Source organism: Enhydra lutris, unplaced genomic scaffold (assembly GCF_002288905.1).
Source record: "Enhydra lutris kenyoni isolate GAN:26980312 unplaced genomic scaffold, ASM228890v2 scaffoldscaffold1, whole genome shotgun sequence".
NCBI classification, from domain to species: Eukaryota; Metazoa; Chordata; class Mammalia; order Carnivora; family Mustelidae; genus Enhydra; species Enhydra lutris.
In genome coordinates this window covers 73,323,757-73,347,740 of record NW_019154085.1, presented here as the reverse complement: position 1 = coordinate 73,347,740, position 23,984 = coordinate 73,323,757, and the positions used below count along the sequence as shown (strand labels likewise).

General features: G+C 44.5%; 1 protein-coding gene across 1 annotated transcript in view; it reads left to right on the top strand.

The window, feature by feature from the left end:
* Window positions 1–3,413: 3,413 nt before the first annotated feature.
* Window positions 3,414–23,984, top strand: part of LOC111142427 (nuclear factor, erythroid 2 like 2) — a 33,325-nt gene continuing 12,754 nt past the window's right edge. Inside the window, exon 1 of the mRNA XM_022495499.1 lies at window positions 3,414–3,595. Within this exon, the coding sequence (XP_022351207.1) occupies window positions 3,551–3,595 (45 nt within the window). The 5' untranslated portion in view covers window positions 3,414–3,550. The remainder of the gene's footprint in view (window positions 3,596–23,984) is intronic.

The window sequence follows — 23,984 nt, the reverse complement described above, 5'->3', positions numbered from 1 at the left end:
AGTGGGCTGGAAGGTTCCAAGATGGTTTTTTCACTCCAGTCTGGTGCTTTGGTTCACATAGCCTTCCTCTCCACCTGGAGTCTTTTCCTCCAGGGTTTCTGATAGACTTCTTCCATGATGGCTGACTTCTTATAGAAAATTTAAAACTTTCAGGACTTTTTGGCTTGGGCAGAGACCTGTCATAGTATCAGTTTCACCCTCTTTCCATAAGTTAAAGCAACTCAGGGCCAGTCTTGATTCAATGTAGGGGGACTATACGAGCATATCAATATGAGGAGGGGTGGTTCACCGGGTGCCATTTTTGGAACCTAGTTACCCAATATCCTCCAACTGTATGCTGGACAAATTTAGAATTTTGACTGTAATTCCAAAAGATATTTTCTAGCTCAAACACGGAGTACAATTAAAAAGAAAGTGAAGGGGCGCTTGGGTGGCTCAGTGGGTTAAGCCTCTGCTTTCAGCTCAGGTCAAGATCTCAGGGTCCTGGGATCGAGCCCTTCATTGGGCTCTCTGCTTAGCAGGGAGGCTGCTTCCCTCTCTCTCTCTGCCTGCCTCTCCGCCTACTTGTGATCTCTGTCAAACGAATAAACAAAATCTTTTAAAAAATAAAAATAAAGGGCGCCTGGGTGGCTCAGTGGGTTAAGCCTCTGCCTTCAGCTCAGGTTATGATCCCAGGGTCTTGGGATCGAGCCCCACATTGGGCTCTCTGCTCAGCGGGGAGCCTGATTCCTCCTCTCTCTCTGCCTGCCTTTCTGTCTACTTGTGATCTCTTTCCCTCTGTCAAATAAATAAATAAAATCTTTAAAAAAAATAAAATAAAAATAAAAATAAAATAGAAAGAAAGTGGAAAAAAAAGGGAAGGTGCCTCAAGGTGATGAAGGATTTTGAAGCAGTAGGTTCTTTCATAGCCTTGTCAAACTTGGCAGATTAGATCCCATAGAAGAAGGTGAAATAAATGGGTCACTGCATCACCACTATCCAAACTTTGTGTACTCAGAAGACTTAATAATGCTTATTTTTTTATAATAACTCTAGAACAAAGTATTATAATTCTGAAACATTTGAAGCATATATGGAGGGTTGTTTTTCCATAGACAGCAGAGAATTCAGACATCCATGGAAATGTGCAAGATTTAGTAGCATGTGAAACAAATTGGGGGAAATTTTAACTATTAGCTAGAGGAGCAGGCAGTAAAGATTCCCATGGCACCAGGACAGAAGAAAACCAGCATTTTCTTTCCTGTTCCTCCAGAGCTTCTCAGTGCATAGTATCTGTGCCCCCACAGCACAACGGGAAAGTTTACAGAACAAGGAAGAGCCCAGGTTCTCACATGAGGACAACGTCATTTAAGTGTCTACAAAGACTGGGAACTTCTTTGACATGGATGGTCTGAGACTAGGGTTCCCTTTTTCTGGTGTGGAACCACCATTTAACACCAAGCAGCTTTCATTAATGTTTATTTTCTTTAACATGTTTAGACTGCTATCATATCATTCTCCTCCCTTTGAAAATATGTACTCTGGAGGTGCCTAAAATAATACACTCCCTGCAATTGCAGTTTTGAAAAATAAAGGTTATTTCATTCATTAAACTCAATGGAAATTTGTTGCTTAACAAGGAAATACCAAATACTTTATAAACTCCTTGAGGGCAGCAACTGTGTCATATATGACTCTGGTATGTCCTGCCTCCCGGGTTCATTGTCTACTTTCTCCCACGGAGTAGTTTTAATAAGTAACTTGAATTGTTAAACAATATACTTCTGTGCCCTTCTTTGACGCAGAAATGTCTTTTCATTATGTCTCTTTCATGTCAGGTTCATTTTAAGTAATTGCTCCTAAGCTTGTTTTCATTGTTCAGATCATTTTGCTGGCTTTTCAAATAACAGCTGAAAAGGTTTAATTCAAGTTGAAGAAGCTTCCTTCAATTACAAGCAATTAATTTAGGCTTCATTTACCTCAATGAATATTTGAACATATAAATTTACAGATAAATCCTGGGAGTGTCAAATTACACAAACAAGAGAAGGTAAGTTCTTTGCAGTTTTGGGGGGGCGTTGATCTGCAATAGTTAGGCTTTTTTTTTTTTTTTTTCCCTGCCAGGTTCTTGAATGGAATAGTAAAACTTCTAACAACACTGTCTACTTCACCCAGCTTTGCATAATTCCAAGAAACTAGAAACTTAAAGATTGTTCTTAAAGAGAAAGATTGTTGATGCGTAAGAGAAAACAAAACCATTTATCTCTTCTCTCTTAAAATTTCACAATATTCCTGTTTTCAAATAATTGAAGTTTTTTCGTGGACAATGATTACCTTTTAAATAATCGCTTTTAATGTAAAAGGTAATACGCATTCATTGTAGACTTAAAATTTACTTAAAGTAACGAGAAAGGTAAAAGTCATTCGTGATGTTACTACTGTTTTGTTGAACTATTTTTTTCCTAGACACCGTATGTTTTTACAGGACAGATCCATACTACCCAAACTATTTTATAACTTGGTCTTTCTTATTCTTATTTTAAAAATTTTACCCTAGGTACGTGAAAAGAAAGTTGTAGAGATTACAGCATGTTGTAGTACTGCAGTGTTCAAAGACGCCATCTGTAGTGTGGTGTGTGCGCTCTGGTGGAAGAGAAAACTCTAGCTGGGCCATACTGATCACTCTCCCGACCCAAAGAGATCTCCCCGTTTGCCCTTGGCGATCTGGGCCTAGCGGGAGTGCCAGGGCGGGGGAGTAAGCAGAGGGCGTTCAGGGTGACTGCGAGCACGAGATCCCCGCGCGGTCCGTATGAGCCCTGGGCGAGTCCCGCTGGCCCCCACCCCGCAGGGGACCGAGGGCGAGAGGGCAGTCCGCGTTGCGCAGGGCCTGGGTCCAAACCTCTAGCCCCCGCCCCCAGGGCTGGCGCCACTCTCAAGCGGTGGAGTGAGATAAAGCCCGGCAAGGTTCTGCATTTCCAAATCAGGGAGGCGCAACTCGGACACCGGCGCCTCTGCCGGGTCTCCAGGCGTGTTTGTTCCAACTGTTTAAACTGTTTCAAAGCACTCGAATCCGAGCGACCTTCGGCAAACAACTCTTAATCTCGCGGGCCGAGAGCCTAGGTTTTATTTGCGGGGGGGAGGAGGGGTTGAGCTCAGGGAGCGGGGAGCTAATACAACCCTCTTCCGGGCACCCCGCCCGCCCGTGGCCATCCATGGCTGCCCCCGGCCACCCACGGCCGACCCCAGGGACACCCCCACCCCTCGCCACCCGCGGCCAGCGAGCTTCTTGCGTCAGCTGGAGCGGGGGTGGGGGATTTTCGGAAGCTCGGCCCACGCCGCCAGCCCGGGAAGGAAGGACCCGGGCTCTCGCCCCGCCCTCGGGGGCGGGAGGCGGAGCGGGGCAACGTCCCGGCTGGCCACTCGGGCCGTGTCGTGGACTAGCGAGTGCTGGGGATCCTGGAGGAGCTACCGCTGCTGCTGCCGCCGCCGCCGCCGCCCGCTCCGCGCCGCGCCTCGGCAGCTGGGACACAGCCGCCGTCGGGGAGCGCCAGAGCACGGTCACCAGTTCATCATGATGGACTTGGAGCTGCCGCCGCCCGGACTGCCGTCCCAGCAGGTGCTGCCCAGACCCTGGGAGCCCCGCGGTGGTGCCCGGACGGGCTCAGGGGAGTGAGGGAAACGCGGACCTGGCGGGGACAGCCGCGGCCAGTGTCTCCCGTCTACTGCCGGAGTCCGGACTGCAGCGGCCGCACAGTAGAGCCGCTGTGTTTGCGCCGGGCCCGGGTAGGGAGAGGAGCGAGACCTGCGAGGGCCACGAGGACCCAAGGGGCAGCGAAGGGAGTGGGGGGTGCGGCCCCCGAGGGTGGCTGGGTGGAGGTCTGGAGGCTTCGTTCTCGGGCGTAGGGGCCTCGCTAGCGGCGTCCCCAGCTTCCGGAGCTGGGACTCCGGAGCCCCAGCTGGCCCCCGGAGTTAGAGGTGGCCGGGCTGGAAGAGGGGGCGGACGCTGGCGGTCTGAGCCGGCGCGGCCCGGCCCTTCCGGGGCTGCGCTGCTCCTCCGCCTCGGAGTCGGCAAAAATGTGCCTAGTCACGGGGCCGCTCTCGGGGGAGTTGAGGTCTCCTCCGGACTGGGACCCGGAGCCCCTGCTCTGCCGCCGCCCCCATCCACGGCCTCCGTGGGAGCGGACTGTGGCGCTGCGCGCCCACCCGCTGAGCGGTCTAAGGGCGCTCCTTTCCAGAGTAATCCGTGGGTCTGTCCGTCGGATCGCTGGTAGGCAGCCTAGCGAGAAAGCCCAGCCCCCGGGGTGGGGGAGGGAAGAGGTCACCAAGTGCCCGGCGCGCTCCGATGCCCCGACGTGCGGCGGAGGTAGCGGCCCTGTGCGCTTGCTCCCTTAGTGGGAAAAGTTCGGACTCGCAGATCCGAGGTCATCCCCTGGCAACCGGCTGGTAAATGGGGGGCTAGGCGGCGGACTGAGGTCGGATGCCGCCGCGCCCCAGCTCGATCCCCGCGCGGTGCCTCCCAGTGGCGCGCGCCGCGTGCGTGGACTCGGCCTCCGTGAGAGTGGCCGGTTGGCTGTCACGGCGGCCCTTGGTTGGCCCTTTCCTGCTTTATAGCGTGCAAACCTTGCCGCGCCAGGGCCAAGGGACAAGTTGGAGCTGTTGATCTGTTGCGCAATTGTTTTTTTCCCCAGGGCGGCTTTGTCTTTGGATTTAACGTTTCAGAATTGCAATTACAAAATGTGTAAAGCAGGATATTCTGTTCTGTGCTGTCAAGGGTAAGAGTTTCGAGTGTAGATTAGAATTTCTCTTGATTTTAGGTTGTTAGTAAAATTTCTGCTATCATAAACTATTTCTTCCTTGGATGCTTTATATAGTTTTTCTGATTTTTTAGAATTTGCCTCGATTTCTTAGCATTTTGCTTCTTTCGCTAAGGCAGAGGGAAGGGACACTTGTGTTTCATAGTGTTTTCCTAACTAGTTTTGTAAATTGTTGTAAAAGTGAAAACAAGTTTCTGTTCATACTTTGTAGGGACTTTTAAAGGAGTAGATATTTATACTTACAACTTTTTTTGGTAATTGGTTCCTTAGAAAAAAATACTTGGTTCAAGGAAATGTGTAACGTAAAAAGTACAGTAAGAGCGTATGTTTATATTCTTATATGTGAAGCTTTACACTTATCTTGAAGATTTAAAGGAAGATTTTAAGTTATTGATAATTTATTAGTTGTGCTTTTTTGTTGTTTGAGGCTGTTTACCTTGAACTTTGTCCCAGTAATGATTAGGATTGTATTCCCCCAGCTCCCACTAGTATGAAGTAAATTGTGCCTTTCAATTTAGCTGTTATTAAACAGTAATTCATATAGCTGTGTAGCCATTTATATAGTAATCTTCATGATCAAAGGTTATGAGGCTAATGGACTTTTGCTTTTCTAAACTGTAGCCTAGAGTCCTCTGTTATTTTTAAATAATAATGGTAAAGAACTGTGTAATTTAATATTCCATGCATACAGAAGCTCAAAAAGCATGTGTACTGCTTTCTCTTTCAAAAGTGAATATACAGTTACATTTGATAAGGTAACTACTTTTCCACCTTTAATCAGACATAATTTTCATATCTGAAGGCTATGAAAAAAATGGAGTAAAATTTAGAATCTCTTTGATCTTAAATAATTTTTGGTATTCTGGAAAGATTTCAATAGAGTCAAAATGGATTCTGACCTCTGTCAAAGAAATTGCAGGTGTGAGGTGGTACTAGGATACAATTTCTCATCCTGTGTGTGGAGGAGATGTTGATAAACAGGGTAATAAGGAGAGCCTTAGATTTTGTATTTCCGTTAAGTGGAAGGAGCCATCAATTACCCTTTCCAAGGGTGTCTTGGGGAGTTAAAGTACTTTTATATAAGAAGGGATGAAGTTGATCTTGGACTAGACTGATGAGATTATTTTTAAAAAGAAAAATAGGACAGGCCTCTCATCTGAATGAATGTTGAGCAAAGAACACCTTGACTTTTTTAGATACGACTTTTTAGACTTTTGAGAGATTATTGTTGGAGAATAAATACACAATTCACAATAGTTTTTCTGCATTAAAAATAACTTGGGCCTTTTGGCAGCTTTCTTTCTCGTTAACTTGGGTTTTTATAAACAATGCTGGGAAAAAGAACTCCTGTCTTTAAGATTACCGGGATGAGTTGAAAGCCAAATAGACTGTTTTTTTCAATGCTTACTTTCATTCAGGATGAAATGTCCTTCAGAGCTATATAGCAAAGAACCCCTCTGTGGACTGTAGTAAGCACATTTTTCTGGGAATTGCCTACCTACTGGCTGGGCATAATTTAAAGGGGGTTTTGCATAAATAATATTTTCTCTTTAATTTTTCCTTGATCTGGGGTTAATTTTTCAGTGCAAACTCCTGGGTGCAGGAAGAATTTGGCATTAAGATGATACTAGATGAATTATTGGGCACTTCTTGCGTGCCAGGCGCTGCAATAATTGCTTCACATGCATAATTCCGCACTAACCCCATGGGAAATACTATTATCTCAAGTTTCCAGGGGGAGTAAAGGGACCAAGAGTTCTGCTTAAAGTGCCCCAACTATTTTTTTTTTTAATTAATTCATCTGTTTATTTACGTAATCCCTGCTCCCAGTGTGGAGCTCATACTCATGATCCCGAAATCAAGAGTCACACACTCCTCTGACTGAGCCAGCCAGACACCAGAGGTGCCCCAACTATTATTGAGTGGTGAAGATGGGAATCAAACCTACATAGTCTGACTCCAGTGGCTTTTACTCACCACTTCCAAAGTAGACCGGGACCCCTTAAACTTTAAACAGAAGGAAAAGCTCATACTTTATTTAAAAAGTGGATTAATTGAGAAAAACCCGGGGAAGGAAAGGCAGGAATTAAAAAGATTGATCTCTGCACCTTTTCCACTTAACAAGAAATTCAGTAACTGTGTGTGTATTGGGGGAGGTGGACCTTAAATACAGTGAGAGTAGGTATAGCCTGTCAATGGAATTGCTGCATGGGGGCCTTTTAAGGAAGGTACAGACCTAGAGGGGTTTAATTTGGAGAGGCAAGACCTTTTTTTGTTGTTCTTGTTGTTTTTTTGTAGATTTATTTTTAAGTAATCTCTGTGCTCAGTTTGGGGCAAACTCACAACTCGGGGCTCAAGAGTCTCACGCTATAGTGAACCAGCCAGGCACCCCATGACCACCCAGAAATTCTGGGATCTCACCAGTGTTCCAGATTAAGGATAGGATTGGGGTTAGGACACACATTTTTCAGGGACCATTTTCCTTTTTCTTAACTAAATCTGTTAGCTCCAGACTCCTTGTTTACCTTTATTTGTCTAGTTAGTTGGTATATTCTCCTGTTCCATTGGCTTTTTTTGTTTTCAAGTAGTAGTCAAAAATAAATTTGATAGTGAAGATACATAGTATGGCGAAGAGTGGGAGAGACTGGGTTAAGCTAGGTTGAAGGTCAGTGGGTAGGATGGGGAGAATCTGAGTGGAAAATGGCTAGGAGAAACTTGTTGGCTCAAATTAATCACGGGTCTCTTGTTTGGGGCATTTCTGAATTGAAGCAAGCATAAGAGCTCCAATCTGTCTTGTTGAAGCTTAAATTAGGGTTTTGAGTTAGTACATTTCAAAATTAAATATATTATTTCTTAGTCTTTATTGTTAAACAAGGCACTTTCAGAATTACTGTCTTATTCGTCTAATTAAGGATGCTGCCATCCAGTGGATCCTGGTCCAGCCACTTTGAAGGTTTGCTAAAAACTGCTGCACACCAAGATACAGGAAGAGAGGTTTCCTAAATGCAGTATTTGGCCTGCCTCCTTTACCTTTGGCTGTATGTTTGTTTTAAATTTACTGTAATATGGAGAAAAGAATTTATATTTTGGTAATGCTATTTCTAGGGGTTACTAAGATTTCACTGCCATCTGCTTTTATTTTTTTTATTTTTTATTTTTTTTTTAAGATTTTATTTATTTGACAGAGAGAGATCACAAGTAGGCAAAGCAGCAGGCAGAGGGGGGCGGGAAGCAGGCTCCCTGCTGAGCAGAGAGCCTAGTATGGGGCTGGATCCCAGGACTCTGAGATCACGACCTGAGCCAAAGGCAAAGCTTAACCCACTGGGCCACCCAGGCGCCCCTGTCACCTGCTTTTAAATATGCTCCAACGAACATTTATTTAAACAGCTCTAAGATATAGGCCAAGGCTTTTTCAGTTGCTCAGTTGATAATGGTGTGTTTTCTAGAAACAAAAGCAAAAATACATTCAAGTTAATAATATTTACATTCCCAAACAGTATTGGAGGGGGGAAATGGTGTTCTTACACTAACCTCCCATACACATGGACACCCCCCTCAAAAAATCAAGACTGCTAAACAGAATTCCATTCTGCCTAAAGTTGGGAGTTTTCTATGTGTCAGCCCCTGCTACAATAAACTTTTTAACTATTAAGAATTTTAGGAAGAGGGCACCTGGCTGGTTCAGTTGGTAGAGCATACAACTCTGGATCTCAGGGTCATGAGTTTGAGCCCTACGTTGGGTGTAGAGATTACTTTATAAAAAAAAGAAGAAGAAGAAGAAAAAGAAGGATTTTAGGAACTCTTAGTGTAGAAGGCACTTTTAACCAATAATTTTTGTTGCATGTGGCGTATAATACATGTGTGTCATAAAGCCTCATATATGAGAGTTGCTGTATGTGTAAACATGTAAATTTATTTGGCCTAAACTCTGGTGGTAAAGAGAAATCTAGGACATCTTTCAATGGCCCTGTTGATAACTGACTCTTGAAACTCATTATAATCCCATCAAGAGCCTGTGTTCTGAAGGATTAAAAAAAATTCCTTGGCAAAGCTAAGTAGTCACTCCTTTCTCACAAGCCTGGAAATGGAGACTTTGGGGCCCGAGTAACAGTATAGTGGCCAGATATGAGCTCTCCATTGCCTTTTTTTTTTTTTTTTTTTTTAAGTAAGAGAAGAATGATTGTGTAAGAAAAGAAAAAATCAAATCATTTTGGCTTTGAAGCCTGAACCTAGACTTCTTATTTTCTGTTAGCAATTTTATTAAATTGCTTTTAAAAATCTCTGATACTTGTCTTGACTGTGTATCTTTTTTTTTCCCCTGTACACCTAGATTGTAAATTCATTGAAAGCTGGGCATAGAATTTATATTTATGTCCTTTTTTTTTAAGAACAGCTTTTTGAGCTAGAATTCCCATGCCATATATTCCACCCATTATAACAAAATCAGTGACTTAGTGTGTTCAGAGTTGTGGAGCCATCATTACAGTCACTTTTAGAACATTCTCATCACCCCAAAAAGAAAGCCCGTACTTACTAGCAGTAACTCCCCATTTCCCTTCAGCTCCCTTAGTCCCGGGTAACCATGCAGCCATCCCAGTCTCAGCGAAGTCGTCTATTCTGGATATAGCGTATAAATGAAATCATACCATTTTGTGTGATTGGCTTCTTTCAATTGATGTGGTGTTTATAAAGTCTGACCATAGGGTAGCACAGGACTTCCATTTCCTTCTGTTGCAGAGTACTATTCTACTGTATGGATACCCCCCATTTAATTTATCTAATCATCAGTTGATGGGCTTTTGGGTTGTTTCTACTTTATCTATTTCTTTTTTTTTTTTCCCTGCAACAGTGGTTCTTAAATTTTGTTGTCTAGTAGAATCACTATCAGTATTTTAAAATACTGACATCCAGGCCATATCCCTCATTAAATGAAAGTCTGTGATGATAGGACCCAGGCAGCAAGTTTTTGTTTCGTTTTTGTTTTTAAACAAAAAACAAGAAAGAAAAGGGATTCCAGTATGCAGTCAGGTTTATGAAGCAGTGCCCTAGAGCCCCGAGCTCAGGTCTTGGTACCTGTCGAAGATATGGTATTCGGATGTCTGTCTTAAATCCATGAAAAGAAGTGGTTTTATATTTGATCACTGACCTTCACAACCTAAGGTTACACCTAAATCTGGGAACTGTTTTAAAATTCCTGGCAAAATGTTTGAAATTCAGTACATATAACTTGAGCTCTTTAAGCTCTTGAAGTTGATTTGGGTGGCAATTTTGTTATCAAAACGTTTTCTCCAAGTGGGTCAGAATTTTCCTGTGTTTGGTGGGGAACGTGACCTGTGATTGGGACTCACACAGAAAAGGCAGTGAGCGCTGTGTGCTCTGGTACATGCTGGGGAGCCTGGAGGCCAGGACAGACTTTGCTTTATTCCAGGAAGTTCTTTGCTCTGCATTCCTTGGCCTCATTATCCTATTTAAAAAGAACAAAAACCTTAAATCTACAAGGCAGCTTTTACCAATTCATTTTTTTGACTCCCTGTGTTCTGCCTGGTGAAGTCTACTTTATATTCTGACCTCAGTGGCTGCCAGTTGTACTTAGCTGAATGGCTTTCTGCTGTACGTCTTTGGAAACTGAGGCTAATTTCTGTATCATTTGAGAGTGTTATACGGCACAGGAGTACCACTGGGGAGAACTGAAGGTATGGTTCGGGGCCTTCTGAAGCTGGCGTAGCCCCACCGGGCGGACGGGGGCCGGGGGTGGGGGGGAGGACCAGGCAGCCCGCTCCAGCCTCAGCACAAAATAATAACGCACATGCATGTAGAAGCCGGCCTATTCCAGTCTGCGGGACTAGAATCCAGGGGAAAAGGATTATAGTGTTTTGTTGCTTTCTGTGAACAGAATTGGAACACAGGTATGACACACAATGAACCGTAGAATGCTGTGTTCTGTAGAATGCTGCTGCTTCTATAGGAGCTTGAGGTTTGACCTTTTTGCTGCTCTGTTTTATAGTATTGAATTGATCCGGGGAGTCTTGCTGCTGTGTCTGCAGAGTGTTGAGGAGCCTTGAATTTTTTGATACAGGGGAAAATAAAAAGTATTAACGTTTGGGTAATGAAAACCACCCAAAACAAAAACTGTATTTTTTAATTGAAGTAGGAAAAAAAATGGCCAATATTTGAAGTTGTTTTTGTTCTTGGTAAGTCTCAATGAAACATAATTAAAATATACAGTGAGAGAACAGCCCCAAAGGACAGGAACAGGGCTGGTTTACTTTGTGCTAGCTGTGGGCCCTGGCCAGTGTGTTTTTTTGCTGGTTCCCAGGCTGAGATTAGGACCAAGAATAAGAACCATTCTGTGAATTCAGGCTTTTTTTTTTTCCCTCCTCCAGAGACAGAGGCTCCCCCTGTGCTGGAAAATTCTTTTTTTTTTTTTTTTTTTTTTTAAGATTTTACCTATTTATCCGACAGACAGAGATCACAAGCAGGCAGAGAGAGAGGAGAAAGCAGGCTCTCCGAGGAGCAGAGAGCCGGATGTGGGGCTCAATCCCAGGACCCTGGGGTCATGACCTGAGCTGAAGGCAGAGGCTTTAACCCACTGAGCCACCCAGGCGCCCCCTGTGCTGGAAAATTCTTTACCCGGCTGCATGTTTGGGAGAATCCTTGGGGCAGTGGATTGAGAGTAGGATGATGACTCTGTGAAGGAAAATTCCAGGTTCTATTTGACGTGGGGGAAAGGTTCTATCATGAAAGGAAAAGAGATTGGGAGGAAAAAGCAAACTAGCTTAAGGGATTTCTTTTAATGAACCCAGGGAGAATATAGACCTTTTGGATTCTTCCTGAGGAAAGCTTCAGATGGACCTGGAATTTTTAACTGAAGATCTCCTAAATCTTTACTACTTTGCAGCTTGCCCTTAGATTCTCCATGTGAGGACAGGGAGAGTGTTTTCGAGTATTTACTTGTGCTGTTTACACTCATAACCTTTAGTTCTTTTAATGACCCTGATAATACAGGTTTGGGTCGTTCTTGAGAAAACTCTTTGGAGAGGTTAAGGAGTCCAGAGTTCAGTTTAGGAAACCAGAAACCACATGATATTTCAAGCAGGAAATTTAATATAGGAAATTAATTCTTTAGGTGATAGACAACCCAGAGATGAGCAGCCTCAGGAGGCCACTGGCCTCCAGAAGTTGGCACCACGTCAGGAGCTGGCAGCCCTGAGAGAAGGGCTCTCCCTCCTGTACCCCTTCTAGTTAGCTGAGTGCACATATGTGACCACTGGGCAATTCAGTCATAATGTAATCTTAGAAATTCCTGTGGAGGACAGACACAGTCTCCACTCAGGGAGTTCCCAGTTTGGGGGAGTGCCCCCATTGTTGCTAGGTCATGTGCTCCCTTCCCCTTTGAGGTGTCCCTGGGATGCAAGGGCAGGATAGATTACGCTTAGGGTTGCTCCTGGTGTTGCTGAAGGACTTTGGCCTCTGGGTCCTGAACTTGGGGAGTTCAGAAAGGAGGGGGAAAGTATCTTGAGAGCTGGGGAACCTCACATCTTTTCTCATTGATCCTGATAAATAAAGCCTTTTCTTGGGCAGAGAGATAGGAATAGAAATGACTCCCCCTAGATGGCTCATCCTTCTCCCTTCAGCATTGCTGGTGAAGGTGGTAATGGGTCGGGGGGAGAGGGGAGGACAATTATTCTTTGCAGTTCACCTTTTGCCAACTCACTAACTCACTTCTGGTGTTGAGAAAAAGAGTCAGCCTTTTGATATTACAAGGCATCTGAATAGAGACTGCTAGCGATTTCGTAGGGAAGGAAAGGAAAAGAAGCTAACGATCACTGAACACCTGCTAGCACTGTAGTAGGTCTTGGGCATGTTCTCTTATTTGATCTTGACAATAAATCTATGGTGATAAGAGCCATTACCTCCATTTTACAGACGAGGAAACCTATTCAGAGAGGTTAATTAAGTAACTTGTCCAGGGCCATGTCCCTCACGATGGCAGAACAGGAATTTAGAATGCCCATAATCTCTGTCCTCCCCTCCCTGTTTTCCTCCTTCCTTCCATTTCTTCTTTTCTTGTCTAATGACTGTGAGTGTTGTGTTAGGTGCTCAAGAGTGAGGGACTCCTTTACAAAGATGAATTAAGACAGTGTCCCTACCTCATGGATCTTGCTCAGTGTTTATCGGAAGTAGTGAGTGCTGCTGGTACAGGGGCTGGACTTCTCTTTGGGGTGGAGGACTGTCCCACATTCCAGGATATTCAGCACCATTGTGACAACTAGAAAACCCGTCCCTCATCCCCATCCAGGATCAGTTGCTCCTCGGGGGTAGTCCCACCCTCATTGGAACCACGGTGATCCGCCAACTTCTAGAGCTAGTTTGAAGCTAGGACGTTACTGTTCCCAGGAAAGCTAAGGATTTTACAGTAATCCCTTATTATCCGTGGGGATAAGTTCAGGACCCCTAGTGGATGCCTGAACCCAAGATAGTGCTAAACCGTATATATACTATGATTTTCCTATACTACATACCTGGGACAAAGTTTAATTTATTATTTAGGCACAGTAAGAGATTAACAACAGCATGATAAAATAGAACAATTATAACAATGTAATGTAATAAAAGTTATGAACATGGTCTCTGAAAATACTATACTATACTCACTTTTCTTGCAAAGACGTCAGATGATAAAATGCTCACGTAATGAGATGAAATGAATGACGTAGGCCTTGCTATGGCTGCTCTTGACCTTGTGACAGTACATCAAGAGAGGATCGTCTGCTTCTGGACCTTGGTTGACTGCAGGTCACTGAAAGTGGTGGAAAATGAAACCGCAGATCAGGGGGCTCTCCATGGGTCCTTCCCTTGCTCTTTGTAGGGAAGCCCCCGTCTCCTCAGATGGCAGCGTATTCACACATTTTATTCCAAACTAGAAGGGAGTGATAGAGAAAGTGATGAAAGCTCCAGAAACGAGAAGGCCAAGTACATTTCATTTATTCCGGTAGCGTCAAGTCCAGTTCACTTAACACAGAGTTCAGTGTCTTTTGATGCCCTAATCCTCCCCCTGCTGATAGTTACCATTTCTCAGGCCTACAGCTGCAAGGAACCTGTCCTCACAAGATAAACTACACATTGTTTCAAATTTTCAAGATGAAGTTAAAGGTCATGTACCGTATCTCTCTGGGTCTTTACTGCCATTTCTACTGGGACTTCGTGAAGAAGTCTGAGTACTGCGTATAGAATAGTTGAAGAGGTTAAGACCTTATGGTAATAGATTGATGCTTTGAAAGAAGTCAGAATATGGGGGCCAAGTGAAGTTGCCGTGTTTGACCGTCAGTCTGAGGGACATAACTGTTGTCCTGTAAGAACATACACTTAGCATTTATGTTGACTGATGTGTTACTCAGGTTGCAAGATTCTTTGGTGGATATTTGAAGATACTATCTTGTTGATTCCCACAAAAAATCAATTATATTGTTAACTTGAAGGGGGAGGTGTTTATAGTTTTTAAGGTGTGATACATTGTTTTTAGTAGAGCACCCAAGGAATAATTTGAAGTATTGGTAACTATGAAGTGATTTTAATAAATAATTTCTCTGTGCTAGTAGTTGGGTCATAACTGATATCAAACATGGTATCTTTGTTATTTAATTATTTAAATAATTAGAATTCTTTGATCCCAGATGCCTTAGGTATTCAGTTAAAATACTGAATCCTGAGCCTAAATGAATACTTACTCATTCCACAAATATTTATTAGGTACTTACACACCCTAGGAACTTCCAGGGCATGAAATTAATAGATAATACAGCAAGATAATACCAAGATAACACCAAGATAATACAGCAAATGTGTTGTCTCTTCTTGAAGGACTTTTGCTTTTCAAATAGCCCTCCTCCCAATCACTCCCTTTGCTCTTTGTAAACCTAGATTGTACATGTTTCATATCCATGAGCATAAATTACTTTACATCTGTGTCCCCTCTGCTTAAGGTATGACTTTTTTCTAAGGCAGGGACAAAAAATGTTTCTATTCATTTTTATAACTCTGGTGTCTGGCATCGTGCCTAGTGTCCATGTGGTAGTAGTTGCTCAGTAAAGTGAGGGCGAGCCTGTTCCTGCCCCCAGGAGCTTGGTATTTATACGAGCTTGTGGTGACGTGTGACAGCTCTGTGACAGTACAGAGGAGAAAATATTATTTCCAACTGGGGTACTCGGAGGGGACATCCTGGAGGAGGTAGCGTTTTAACTAGTTTTTGTTGTTGTTGTTGTTTTAAGTCAGTCAGATTTCTTTGGCTCACGCTTCTGTTGGAAGCCTGAGGAAGGGTGCAGGCAGGAGCTAGGCTCCGGCAACCGATTGGGTCACTAGGGGTGAAAAGGTTAATCTGGGGCTGACTGTAGAGAGTCCTGCAGTGCCCACATGTGCCGTTTCAAGTTTTATGTACAGAGCTCAAAATCACAGAAGGCTTTGAAAAGGGCAAGACACGTGAGCTGGATGTGGACAGGAAGTTATTATGGCCCGTGAATCAGAAGAGGGACGGGCTGGAGGCAGAGAGAAGGATGGGGGGCAGAGAGGTGTGGGAGAGGCTTAGCTAACCTAGGCATCAGCACGTGTACTGAGGATCTGTCTTGGTAACTCGAATCTGTGCCACCTTTGTTAGCCATTTAAGAAGAATGCTTTCAGCCCCCTTTTCAAAGGAGGGGAGATGTCCTCTTTCTCTTGGCCCCATCCCGATAGCACTTGTGCTCAAACTTGCACATCCTGCTGTTCCAGTGTTGTAAGAGAAAGCATCTGCCACTATTCCTTCCCCTGATGGGAAGGAAGGGAGGAGGAGCCAGAAGTTGCAGCTTTGCTGGAGGGATGGCTCGTTTTCTTCTCCAAGGTGGCACAGAGGGAGTTTGTTTCTTCGGGCCCTCCTCTAAGATTGATTCACTCTTACGGCCTTTACTCAGCTGTTACAGTCTCATCCTTGGCCTAGTGATGAGCAGTATTCACCCCAGAGAAGAAAAACAGACAATATCCTCCCTTTTGTCCTCCCCCCGTGTGTTTTGCTTGTGAGCCCCAAGCCAGCAGAGGGGGCAGCTAACAATACCAGTGGTGGCAGCTGCGATCTCTCGGGCTCTCCCCAGTGCTGGCCAGGGTGCTTGTGCTTCAACACACTGATCGCCTCCTGTGCGCTCCTGATTCTGCCCTGTGAGGTGGACACGATCCCTGTCTTGCAGGCAGAGAACCGAGGCCTCGAGAGTCAAAGCTGCGGGATATTCCAGTGGCATGTGCTTCAGTTTCCTCATCAGTAGAATGGAGTGGACCCTGACCCTGGCGCTCTTACAGTTAAACCAGAAAAGAACCAGCCCAAGAGCGAGGCACCTGCACACCTTCGACAAACAGTGGCTGTGCTTATTGTTACCACGATTGTGTCTCTTCTCGGTCAGGGATGTTTGGTGTGGGGGGGCTCAGATTTCTTGGGCATACCTGAAAAAAAAAGAAACCCTCCTTGAATTCTAGCTGTGTAGTGGCATGAACATTCATGCCCCTTTTTGCTCTTTGCTGTGAACATTCTCCTGTGGTCTTCCCTGTGCATGTCCCTCATCTTGGGCACTGAAGTCTCCAGAGACAGAAAACCAATCCGTGGCAAGACCTCACGAGTGCCCTGGGACCATAGAGGGCCTCCTGCTGCCCTGGTCTCCCCCGTGGGACCCTGCAGCCTTTCTGCCAGATTCCCGGTAGTGATGCGGATAGATAAGCCATCTCATTGAACTCCTTCCTAGACAGACTCCTTCACTCATGGCAGAATTGCTTACTCTGGGGTTCTGGGTCTGGAAAAGAAGCAGCGTCCACAGGCAAGTTGAACAAACAGAGTTTGGGGAATAGAAGTGTATTAGTACAAGGCCACATCCAAACATGAACTGAGCTGATCCTGCAACCTGTCCTCTTCCCAATCCTACCCCTACTTTTAGTCTTTCAGGACTGAAATGTTGCTTTTGTAATAGCCACCCCTGAGTAACTGGCCTTAAGGAGTAGAATGGTAAAGGGAAGGAAGACCTTGTAGAAAACCCTTGAGGGGAGATGACACAGCTAAAGCCGTCTTATACTCACTACCCTTTGATGTTGCCATGCAGATGTCCGTACATAAATAAATTATGACCTCGCCTTCTATTTTTTATGTAGTAGTTAGACCCAGAAGCCTAAAAATTAGAGGCTTCTCGTGTTCATTTGACATCGCAACAGGAGTTGAACTTATTAACAGTTTTAATAACTCATCCCTGGTTGTCCTTTATATTTTTAAGGGGCATTACATACTTTTTTTTCTCCTACAGAAAACAACTCTGTGAGGCTAGTCTTAGTGTCCCAGTTATTCCTGATCGGGGTGGCACAGTGAGGCTAGGTGGCCAGGTCCAAGCTACTCTCTGCAGCTAGTCAAGAGCAGAAGCCTAGCTTATTCTGAAGTAAAGCCTGTGTTACTTGAGTGCTTCTGTGACATGCACCTGGGTTGGATCTCATGGTCATCCAGGAGATGGGGGTTTTTGTGCTTCAGTGTCCTTGCTCCAAAAGGGGATGATTATTATACTACCAACCTTGCAGCTTGGTGTGAGTAAATGAGATAATAGACACAAGTACTTGCAGAAATGTCGAGCACATGGAAAGTGCACAGTAAATGGTAGGCGTCATCATTAGTATTACGTCGATTGCGTCATACCTCTCTTTATCTGGATTTGGAATCCTATGGCACAGTGATTTTTCCTTCTCAAATCTTAATGTGAAGGCTCACCAGGTAACCCTTGTCCTTACATATTCATTTAACAAGTTAATTGAAAAGATTTACATTAAGGAAAATAAAAGATTTCTGTACAGATCTTAAGAGCGTGAAGTAGGATATGTACACTAATTACAGTTTTTCTCTAAGAGGTCCGGATTGCTGCCTGGCGGCTGGCAACAACAATGGGTATTGTGCGTCCTCAAACGTATGCATCTGAAAGTAGCTGAGATAGTTTCCCAGCTCAGCTTAATTCATATCCTTAGTTGGAACAGATAGTGCTTCCCCATCACCTAAGCCCCCTGTTTTCTCCCGCATTCTTCCAATGACCTTTGCAAAAGTCTGGTAATTGTGTGGCGTCTGGACTAGACAAGTGCTGAGGGACCGTCAAGGTCCTGTCAGTCATTAAGAGCCCATTAGGCATTCAGAGTCACACTCATGCTTGCAGGTCACTGTAGTAGCTTTTTACAAATAATTGCTAGCGGCATAAATAACTACCTAGTGAAGTTTGGAAGACTTAATGCTCCCGTTGTATCCTCAGGAAGAAATTTGCAAAACAGAAGAGTTCGGCTTAGTAGAATTTCTCCTGAGGAGTGTGGAGGGCTGACTTTGTTAGCTCCCTCCGAGCTGTGCCCCATCATTAACCAGCTTGTCACTTCTGAGCCCTTGAAATGGGACTAATGCAACTAAGAAACTGAATTTTTAATTTCAGTGAATTTTAATTTAAACTTAACTAAAAAAAAAATTTAAAAACAGAAACGGTGTTAAGATTTTTTGTTAATTTTATTCTGGGAGTATACTTGATGTGATCATGACCATGAGATTTGTTGTAGTGGATATTGAGTGTGTTCACCACTTCTGATACCTCATTGATAATTTTAAATTTTTGGTTATGTGTTAAAATGATTTTTTTATTTATTGGATTAAATATATTGTTAAAATTAAATTCACCTTTTTTTTGGTCTTTTCACTAAGGCTACTAAAAATTTTTATTTTTTTTTAATAAGATTTTTATTTATTTATTTGACAGATCACAAGTAGGCAGAAAGGCAGGCAGAGAGAGAGGGAGAAGCAGGCTACCTGCTCAGTAGGGAGCCCAATGCGGGGCTCCATCCCAGGACCCTGAGATCATGACCTGAGCTGAAGGCAGAGGCTTAACCCCCTGAGCTGCCCAGGTGCCCCCCAAATTTTTAAATGATACAGGTGGCTTGCATTATTTTTCTATTGGACAGTACTGCTTTAGAGCATCTATTACAGATAGCTAAAATTAGCTTGTCTTAAAATTCAAAATTAGGGTGCCTGGGTGGCTCAGTGGGTTGGGCCGCTGCCTTCGGCTCGGGTCATGATCTCAGGGTCCTGGGATCGAGTCCCGCATCGGGCTCTTTGCTTGGCGGGGAGCCTGCTTCCCTCTCTCCCTCTCCGCCTGCCTCTTTGTCTACTTGTGATCTCTCTCTGTCAAATAAATAAAATCTTAAAAAAAATTTTTTCAAAATTAGATTTCAGACTTAACATTTTGGACATCATACGGTCAGAGGTATTTAGAGGAAGGGATCTTAGGAGTTACCTAACTCAGACTTGTCCTTTGGCAGAGGAAGAACCCGAGGCTGAAACATACGGTTAAATGGCAGGACTAGATGGGGACTGGAAACCGGTGTTCTTGATAGCCTACTGCCTTGGGTCTGTGGTTTGGTTGGCCTTGGAAAGGGCGGCAAAGAACTTAAACTTCGCCAGCTCCAGACTGAAGAAAAGGCCTTTCAGAAGAAATTATTTTCCATGGTAAGGAAAAATAATTTTTTTGCTTTGCCTACCAGTGGACAGGATGGTCGATTCCGGGTTTGACATGTGTTTTTGTTGGGCTGTATAATGACAGTCATGGGGGAATAGTAATAAGGTAAAAATAATTCCCATGTTTTGTGTGAACATTTACTTTGGGAACCTCCACACATCTGGCTTTCATACTTTAAGTCCTGTTCCCAGCGCCAGAGGATTTTAAACCAGACCACAGCTTTTGTCCTTGAGAAAAAGGCTAAGAGCTTGACTTCATGTGTTTATTCTTTAGGTAGGTTGTCTTAGGTCATTTGGCAAAAGTCTAGGCCTGTTTTATGGTATTGTTTTACAAGGGTAGCAAAACTGATTGAAAGGAAGAAGCCACCACAAACTCCAAGGAACACCCTTAGAGCAAACCTGAATTTTATTTGTATTTTGAGGCGTGGAAGAAGAAGGGAAGGCATTATGATTTACCAGGTGGTGATTTGATTTATGAGTATGTCCATCAGATTAGAGGAGGCTGCTTCTGCCTAAAACACAGGTGACAAGTATGCAACCTTTGACATGTGGCCCTTCTCAACCTCAGTTTCTTCATCCCGCTGATCTTCACATGGAGTAGCGTGAGGATTAAATGACATAAGAATGCACGTGAGGGGTGCCTGGGAGACTCAGTTGGGGAGTCTCTCTGACTCTTGATTTCGGCTCTGGTCATGATCTCAGGGTTGTGAGATAGAGAACACCGAGGTGGGCTCCGCCCTGGGCATAGAGTCTGCTTAAGATTCTCTGTCTCCCTTTCCCTACCCCTCTGCCCCTCGGTGGTGTGCACATGTGCTCGCTCGCTCTCTCCGTCTTTGACTTTAAAAAAAAAAAAGAATGTGAAAGAGTTTTCTGATCTTAAAGCACTGTGTTATGGGCTGCTGTCTTCAATGGCTTTCTTTCTCATACACAGTGTAGAACTAACTCTTGGACTACACTTGTTCTCAGTGAACCCTTGATGATTCTGTCAAGTTTGGAATGTGCATTTAGTGGGTCCATGGCCTTATCTCTGGGATTTGGGACACTGTCCCCTCTGTCCACGTTGATTCTGAGTTGCTTTTGTTGTGGTAGCAGAGACGATCTGCCTGAAGCGGCTTACCTCTGTTGTGTGGAGCAGGGGCAGTCTTCAGGAAGCTATTTAGAGCTTGGGAGTGGCGGAAGGAAAGTCCTGCACAGAAAAAGGCATGTTAGACATTGGTCAAATAACAGGGTTTTATAGGCCATTGATTTGGCTGCAGGGGTCAGCGCCACACAACAGTTTTGTGAAGGTCTGTTTTCAGAGTAATTCCTAATATTTCTTGTGTCCTAAGTAATAGACGTTGTAGTAGAAAGTCCCCCTTAAAATCTAATTTGTGTTAGGTTGACCATATGACCCCTCCTTGGTTCTGCTTCATCATATGAGACCTAGGGACAGTTACTCATTCAGCCTCTCATGGCCTCAGGAACCTCATTTATAAACCTGGGGTTTGGACTGTGGTCTCCCAAGATCATGGTCAGCTGTCCTTAGTCTGTGCGTACTCTAAATGTAATTTAATAACCAAGAAACCTCTGTTTCTGAGAGATTCATTCCGAGAAAGAATGCTTTCTCCTGGTCTTTAAGAACTTGGGAGAGGGGCAACTAGGCTGGACTTGTTTTTTTCTTTGACATTTGCCTTGTCCGTGAGAAAGGCAGAAGTTTCTGGTTCTGCCTGACCTGCTGTGGTATTTCCGCTGTTGAGGCCTTGCCCAGCCTCTGCCTTACCTGTGTGTACCGCTGGCCTCTCCGTCTCTTGCTTCTACAAATGTTCCGCTAGCTCCAAAGGCAACAACCAAGGTTAAGTTGGCAGGAGCAAGGCTGGACCTAGACTGGTAGTTAGAGAAGATCTGCTTGCTGGCCAACCGACTGTGATGTTTATCTCACTGTCAGCCTTAATTTCATTATTAAAAGGTAGAGGGAGGGGCTGGTTTTGAAATGGTTCTGAAGTTAACTAGGAGACCTTGTACAGTTAATACACATTTATCATGTGGTTACCACATGCCAATATGATACAGGGTATGCGGGACACGTGACTGGGAGATGGGCACCCCACACAGTGTTGGGGGGAGTCTAAAAGGCACAGCTGCTGCGCAGAGCAGTCCGGCAGTATCTAACCTCATGACAGGTGCCCGTGTAGTTAGCCCTTGAACAACACAGGTTTGAGCTGTGCTGGCCAGGTCCGCTTATACACAGATGTTTTTGGCTACATGTATTTTCTCCTTCTTCTGATTTTTCTTAATAATGTTTTTCTTTTCTCTAGCTTACTTTATTGTAAGAATATAATGTATAATGCATAGAACATACAAAATCTGTGTTAATCTACTGTTTGTTACTGGTGAGGCTTCTGGTCAAAAGTTACACATGGGTTTTTGTTGTTGTTTTGTTTTAGATTTTATTTATTTTTTTGACACAGAGAGAGAGAGAACACAAGTAGGCAGAGTAGCAGGCAGAGGGAGAGAGAGAAGCAGGCTGTCTGCTGAGCAAGAAGCCTGATGCGGGACTCGATCCCAGGACTCTGGGATCATGACCTGAGCAGTCACTTAACTGACTGAGCCACCCAGGTGTCCCTACACATGGGTTTTTGACTGTGGGGAGGTTGGTGCCACTGACTTCCACGTCATTCAAGGGTCAGCTGTATTGTTTGACCCAGCAGTTCCACTGATAATTCTGTATTCCACGGATGTCTTCACACACTTTTATGGAATGATTTCTGTACAAGGATATTCGTTATAGTGTTATTTGTCATAGTAAAAGATCCAAAAATCACTTAAAAACCCAATGAGGGACTAATGAAATGGTTATGTTATGAAATAATACATTATTCTAGTGCATCTTTATGGTGAAATACTGCTCAGCCATTAAAAATAATGGAACCAGGAGTCTGGCTGGCTTCATCAGTGAAGTGTGTGACTTGATCTCAGGGTCGTAAGTTCAAGCTGCATGTTGGGTGTAGAGATTACTTAAAAATAAAATCTTAAAAAATAATAATAATACTAGAACATCTCTGCCCTGATTTAGAACTGGCTCCAAAATACATTAGAAAGTGGGGAGCACAATGATAATACGCTATTTGTGTGTGTTTAATAGACTATCTTTCTAAGAAAACACAAAAAAATTGATGCCAGCAGTTGCCTTGGGGAAAGTAACTAGGTGATTACTTTTACATCTTTTAAATTCTGTACCACAAACACGTGTTATCTATTTTAAAAAGACATTGTCATGCCCTAAAGTCGTTCGCAGTTGAATCAGAGCATTGTAAGAGAGCCCAGAGAAGACATAAGGAAGTATGGGGTAACTACTGTCTTTATGAGAAGGTAGACTGAAATGTGGATGTCTCCTGGTACAGCTAAGTCAACCTGATTTGCCAGCAGTCATCAGGGCAGCAGGTCCGAGTGTAAAGAGGGACAGCTTCCAAGTCTCCCTGGCCTGCCTGGGGAGGGGGCACTGGGGCTAAAGCAGTTTCCAGACCTTGTCCTGCTGGGGCGTGAATGCCAGGGAACGGCCCCACGGCTTGGGAAGAGCCGGGCAGGCCCAGAGTCTGTTCTGAGTTGGAATCCTGGCTCTGCTGCTTGCCAAACATGTGATTTGGGGCAGGGTTCCTTGGTGCCCAAAGCGCAAGTGTGTTCATCCCTAAATGAAGATAAACTAGCTCCCTGGGGCACCGCGGGGAGGCCGGAATGAGATCTTGCCCGCGAATAGCCCATGAGTGCTTGGCAAAGGCCAGCTGTAATACGAGCCCACAGGCTGGCAAGTTAGAGCGAGAGAGGTTCATTTAAAAATTAAGATGGAGCGAAAATGTATCAATGTTTCTCTTCCCCTCTGCCAAATAACTTGGAAGAGTTGCAGAGTAGAGAGGTTGATAGTTTGGGAATCCTTGACCTCTGAGCTTGGGGCAAGTCATTTCATCCTCGGGCCTGTTTCCCTGTTTGAAAAATGAACGGGGCGTCTGTGTGAGCCCTGTGGTCCCTTCCAGTTGCAGCATTCTGTGACCGTGTGGCATGAGCGGTAATGCCCAGCTCAGCTGACACGAGTCACGCTGACGGAGAAGTCCGCATGTGAGGAGGAAGTCTCTGCATCAGAGAATTGTCCTTGTGGTGGAGAAGCTGCGCCCCTGTGGGGAGAGTCGGGGGGGCACACACTACCACCACCAAGAGAGGAGACCAGGAATGCCTAAAGTGAGCGGAGTGGTGACGTATTCATCTTTCTCTATTCTCTCCACCTCAGATGTTCGCTTGGAGTAGACCTTTGCAGACCAGGCGTAACCCTTGTTTATCGAGTGGGACATTCATGTCCACACAGTTGTGACTCTGTTGGTTGTGACCTTGGTGAGTGAGGTCTGTCTGTGCTGTTTAGTGATACTTGCCTTCGTGCTGCCTTGGCTTCTGTGTGTGGCTCAGCGTGTCCGAACTAAGATCAGAGACTGTCTTTATTTACTGTCCCCCCGGGCACCTTGCACAGTTGCTGGTGTCTGATAGGTGCTCTGTACACACGTGTTAGATGGGGAGGCGGAGTGATGATCCGTGTAGTTACAGGCACGAGTCTTGTTGCTCTTGACCCACCCCCTGTATTATAACTACCACCATCCCAGTAAAACGAGGTTTTAGCCATCAGCGGCTCATTATTTCAG